We start from the raw sequence: 5,783 nt of genomic DNA on the forward strand, positions 1-5,783 counted from the left end.
GATAAGGGTTGGAGAGGGGATCCAGTAGGGCCTTGAGAGCATAGTGAGGGCTTTGAATTTTATTCTAATTGCGAAAATAGGTTGTGGAGGGTTTGAGCCAGAGAGCAGGTTGATGCCATATATTTTAGAGCAGTGGTCCTTCTTTGGCACCAGGGACCGGTGCCCCTATGAGAATCCAATGCCTGATAATCTGAGGCAGAGCTAGAACTGGGGAGCGGCTGCAAATACAGGGGAAGCTTCGCTCGATCACCTGCCACTCACCTCCTGCTGTGTGGCCCGGTTTTTAACAGGCCACAGACCGGTACCAGTTCGTGGCCCCCAGGGGGTTGGGGACTCGTTTTAGAGAGCCTACTTTGGCTGCCATGGAAAGAACAGATATGGAGCTCTCCTGGCAGGAGACGATGGTGAACAGTAGGCTTGAAGTGTGAGTGGGTCCTGGATTTATTCGGTGAATGTAGAGATAACAGGATTTGCTGATGGGCTTGGCGTGTGTGTGAAAATGAAGAGGGAAGTCAAGGGCCATGGCACTTAGAACAAGTCTATTTTCTTTACAAGGCCCTACAAGGCCCTGTGTGATCTGGATCCTCGCTCTCCCCAGTCTTGTCTCCCCACCCCTCACTCACTCTGCTCCAGTTACGCCAGCCTTCTTACTGATTGTTGAACATGCCAAGCCTGTCCCCCTTCCCCTTATATCACATGGCTGGTAGTTTCTCAGGTCGGCTCAAATGTCACCTCCTCAGAGAAGCCACCCCTTTCTTTCTTTATAGTACTTGTAGCTCTAAAATGATCTTATTTACTTTCTTGTTTATCATCTGTCTTTCTTTACTAGAAGGTCAGTTCCTTGAAGGCAACGACTTTGTCTGTTTGGTCACCGCTGTATCCCCAATGCCTAGAAGAGTGCCTGGCACATAGTAGACACTCAGTAAATGAACAAAGGCGTTCATTATTAACCCCTGTGCTTGTTCACAGGCTGGCTTACTCGGAGGAGACACCTAGACAAGCAGGCATAGACAAGAATCCACGACAGAGCTTGTGGTTGTCCACGTACCCTGGGGAGACCCAGAAGCCAGGGACCACCTGCTCCCGTGTCCGCGGTGCCTGGAGGTTGGAGAGCCGGAGCTGGGAATGGAGCACCCCAGGGAGGAGACAAGGATGCTCTGGGGCGAGCCTAACCCCTCCCTGTGTCCCCTCCCTGTATCCCCATTAGCCAATGGGCGCGCGGTCCTCCCGACGCCCCCTGGGACGTGTAGTCCGGTCAGGGGCGCCCTCGGGCGCCGCCGCGCGCCCCTAGACTCCACGTCCCGTCGTGCGCCGGGAGGCGCGGGGATTGGCCGAGCCCCGCCCTCGGCCCGCCCCGCTCCGCTCGCGCCGCAGCCCTAAGAATGAATGAAATCGTAGCGCGCTGGGCGACAGAGCGGGCGGTGCAGGCCGGGCTGGGCCCGCGCGCGGCGGCAGCGACGCCCCGGGCCGGAGGCGGCCTAGCCGAGCGGGCCATGGCCACCGCCATTCAGAACCCGCTCAAGTCGTGAGTGTCCCCGCAGTCCATGTCCCTCCATCTCCCACGCCCTTTCCTCGCCCTCGCTGGGGAACGGGATGCCGTGCGCGGATGATAGTTGAATAGGGACCCCCGGGGCCACCCCCTGTAGACCCCTGGGGTTGGGGGCGGGAGCCCCTTCAGGGTCACGGGGGCGCCTCTTCTTTGTCGTCGTCAGTGAAGGAATGTGGTGCGGGGCGTGCGAGGTGGCGGAGGCCGTTTCCCCACCCAGAGTGGGGGTAGGGGCTTCCCTCTCCTCTTCCTCCATATCTTCTGCTCCGTGTCTAGGGTCAGGGGCTGGGAGTACGCACACCTAAGTCCAGACCTCAGTTTCCAGGGTCTCCACCACCTTTCCGCCCTCATTAAAGCACCTTTCTCTCTTTACCCCCTCTTTTTCCGGGGACCTCGGCCCATGCAGTCGCAGGGTGGGAGCCGAGACGTCGGGGGTTCCCAGTCAGATTCCTGTTGTCTCCCCTTTTTCTCCCTCCGGGGTCTTCAGGTCCTAGGAGCCCCGACGCCCCCGTCATGTTAGACTGTGAGATCCGTCCCTCTCCCCGCCATACACATCTAACTCGAGCATCTTGCATCCTCTTGGGGACCGGATGCCTCGGGAGAGGGTACTGGGAACGCCTTCGGTCTCCGGGCATTCCCTCCCGTTCTCCCTGTCCGCGTCCCTCCTCCGTGCTTTAGCTTCTCACTGGACCCAGTGCCTGGGAATCCAGACGCCTGGGTTCGCGCCTAGCTCCCTGCCGTCTCGCCCGTCTCCTTGCCACCCTGGTTCTCTCCATCTCTCTCCCTCCCTCTCTCTCTCCCTCCACTCCTCATCCCCCCATCAACCCGTCGGGATCCCGGACTCCCAGGTCCCAGTGCTCCCCACCCCCTTCCCCAGGCGGTGACAGCGGGCTCGGAGTGACAGGCGCGCGGCCGCTCCCGCCCTCGCTCCCGGGCTGGAGAGCGCGCGCTCCCCTCCCCCTCCTTCCTGGCCTGGGGGAGGAGACGGAGGGCGAGCGCCCGCGGCGCCGCACAAAGGGGCTGGGGCGACCTCCCATACACTTTCCCCAACCCCATGCCCGCCCCGCCTTGACCTTGAGCATCGTGTGCTGGGGGGTGAGGAGAGAGGAGGGGCCCGGGAGCGCCCCGCTGATTTCTGGCTGGGAGAAGTTGGGAGAGGAGGGTGGCAGGGGTACTTATGCACCCGCCTACACGTGTGACTTTGCAGTGAGCAAAAGAGGGCTTGGAGGGTGGGTGTGGGGCTGGTGTGAGATGGTGTGTGATGGGGACACCTTTCCGCCTCCTCATTTTAAGTACTGCACACAGACAGATGTCTCCCCCTATGAGGGACACCCTCCAACTGGCTGGGACAGAGTTCCTGTGCCAGCTGATGAATCTGTAGGTATCCAGGCCTTCTCACTCTGACCCTGGCCTAGACCTTTAGGAGGACAGGTGTGGTGTGGCCTGGTGCAGGGACCTGTAGGCCAGAGTTAGCATTGGGGTGGGAGTGCTAGCTCCCTTCTTTGCTCCCACCTCCTGAGGGTTCTGCAGAGGTGAGGGTAGGGACTTGCTCCTGAAGCATTGTGCAAGTCTAATTCCCTTGAGAGTGGGAGGCTGGAGGGTGCAGCCCTTGGAGTTCTGATGGCCTTCAAACCTCTACTTGAGCCATTAATTCCGCCCCCAGCCTCAGTGTTACCATCTGTGAATTGGGGAATTATAACAGTTCTTCTTACCTCATGGGGCTGTTTGATCTTTGTAGAGCACTTACTACAGAGCTTGACCCTGACTAAATGTAGTGATTATTAGTAGTAGAGACCATATTGATTTAATTTGTGGCCCAGTTTCCCATAGGGCACTAGTGGGTGGGGATAAGAGGATTGTTTGGGCAGGAGAGCGAACTGGGAGTTCAAGTGTGGGCGAGGCATCAGTGAAGGGGGGGGTGAGGAAAGGGAGGGAGACCCTCTCCCAGTGTCTGCGGGCCAAATCACACTGGTGGTCAACAGTTTCCAGGAGATGATAGAGTGTCTACACTCAAGCTCTAAACTGATCATATTGTCATGAGAGTTCAGGGTGGGGCAGGAGCCAGCCAAGGTTTCCGAAGCTGGAGGTGTGGGGAGCAAGTGTTAGAGAGTGTGACGGGGGATCTGTGAGGGTGGTGGCCGGTGAGAGGAAGGTGGTAAGGGCACCCTCTGAACTGAGCTGATGGGTCAGGGGTAGGGCTTACTGTGGATGGTGTATGGAGCGGCCACTACAGGGGCCTGGAGGCTACAGTGAGCGTGGGGCTGCCAGCATCCTTGACTTACTTTCTTCGCCATCTACTCTGGACCAGATGTGAAGCAGAATCCCCTCCCTCAGGGCCTTACCTGGGGGAGATGGGGAGAGTTTGTGGCAAGGGTCTAAATCTAGAAGTGTGTGTGTGTGTGTGTGTGTGTGTGTGTGTGTGTGTGTGTGTGTCAGTGTGTCTGTGTGTCTGTGTGTGTAGCAGTGACTATGGTTATGGGAGGCTGGAGGGCATACTAGGCCTCTCACCAGGAGGAGGTGAGGGCATTAGGTAACAAAAGAGGTGAAGGCTAGTATGCCTGTCTCTCTGCTGGAGAGCCCCCTGGTGGACAGGACATTGGTGGGTGTTTTCTTGCACGCGGAGGCTCAAACCTGAACACAAAGTTTGGACTAGAAGAGCTATGAGTGTGTGCATGGAGCAAGTGTGTGTGACCAGGTGAGTCAGCTTACTCTCTGGGGATCCCTTAGGGTAGAGTCAGTGTGGGTGACAGTGGGAGAGAGAAGATAGCAAGGCCCACTTGGGGACAGACATCTGGGGGAGTGAATCTTCTCTCAATCACACCTTCAAACAGCCTGGGGGGCGGGGCTGAAGGTATGTATATAACTTCACCTCCCTGTGCTTCAGAGTCCTCATCTGGAAAATGGGGGTAATAATGACATCACCCCAGAGGGTCTTTATGAGGATTCAATCCCTGTAAAGCACTTAGATCTGTACTCAGCACATGGTGGTGTTCAGTATATTTATTCATTCATTCAACAAATTTTTATTGAGCACTTACTAAGGCCAGGCATTATTCTTCCTAATAATGGTAATAATATCACCATGTTACATCTTAGTACATAGTAGAGCCTCTATGGGATGAATGAATTTATTGAGCACCTACTAACCTGTACCTTTTAAAACCCTTTACTTATATTTACTCATTTAATCCTCACAGCAATAATGTGAGACACCAGCCTCATTTCACAGATGAGGAAACTGAGGCTCAGAAAGGTTAAATAATTTGTCCAAGGTCACATGGCCACCAAATGGCAGAGCCGGGATTTGAACCTAAGTGGTGTGGCTACAGCTCTTAATTAGCACTGCTGCGGTCAGGCCTGTGAAGGGGTTGAACAGGGCGGGCGGGGTCACCGTGAGTGACAGCCCCAAATGGGACAGGATAGGGTTCTTTGGAGCTAGCTGGGAGGGGAGGGGGCGGTTTTTCTGAGCCAGTAGTCTGTGCGAGCTCTGAGATGTTGTTGGTGAGACGTTTGTGTAGGCACCTGTGAGGTGTCTCTGAGTCTCCTGGCTCCGAAGTGCGTGTGTGAGTGTAAATGTATGTGAGTATGTGAGGTGTGGGAGTGGAGTGTGCGTGAGTCTACGTGGGCGGTAGTGAGTATACGTGTGAGTGTGTGTGTAAACTGCCGTGTGTGGGCGTGCGAGTCCAGATGTGCGAGTGAGTGTACACCCGTGAGACCAGATGAGTGTATGAGTGAGCGTGTGTGGGTGACTGTGCGTGCTGCCTGGGCCCCACCTCTGCACCCCCTTCCCCGCGGGGTTCCTCGGGCCCCCAGACCTGGACTACGACTCCCAGCATGGCCCGGGCGGGCCCGCCCAGCCGCGGTGATTGGCTGTGGCCCCTGTGCTCCCGCCCCCCGGGAATGAATGGATGGGCGGCCTCCGCGCCCGCCCGAGCGCTGGGAGGACCGACCCGGCGGGGACCTGCTGGGGGCAGGACCCGGGGAGCAAGATGGCTACGGTCATCCCCGGCCCCCTGAGGTGCTGCGGGCCGGCGGCAGGCGGGGGAGGGAGCGCGGGCGGGTCTGCGCGGACGTGTGTGTGTTGTGTGTGTGTGTGTGTGTGGTGACTGGGGGTGGGGCCGATGGGGTGTCTGGGGGACTGTCACCGTGGGCCTGGCTGGGCGGGGGTGGGAGTGTGTGACTATGGGTCTCGGACAAGAACGGGGTCCGATGCGCTGCCTGGTGGAGCGAAGGGTGT

General features: G+C 57.6%; 1 protein-coding gene across 9 annotated transcripts in view; it reads left to right on the forward strand.

The window, feature by feature from the left end:
* Positions 1-1,382: 1,382 nt before the first annotated feature.
* DPF1 (double PHD fingers 1) overlaps positions 1,383-5,783 on the forward strand; it is a 12,943-nt gene continuing 8,542 nt past the window's right edge. For 6 of the 9 annotated variants that reach the window (XM_015589190.2, XM_006911730.3, XM_025046663.1 and 3 more), the window contains exon 1: positions 1,383-1,525. In XM_015589190.2, coding sequence (XP_015444676.2) covers positions 1,383-1,525 — 143 coding nt within the window. Of the gene's footprint in view, positions 1,526-4,944; positions 5,565-5,624; positions 5,649-5,783 lie in introns of those variants that run through there. The other 3 variants (XM_015589187.2, XM_015589188.2, XM_025046667.1) reach the window with 3 other exon arrangements.

Source organism: Pteropus alecto, unplaced genomic scaffold (assembly GCF_000325575.1).
Source record: "Pteropus alecto unplaced genomic scaffold, ASM32557v1 scaffold314, whole genome shotgun sequence".
Taxonomy (NCBI): domain Eukaryota; kingdom Metazoa; phylum Chordata; class Mammalia; order Chiroptera; family Pteropodidae; genus Pteropus; species Pteropus alecto.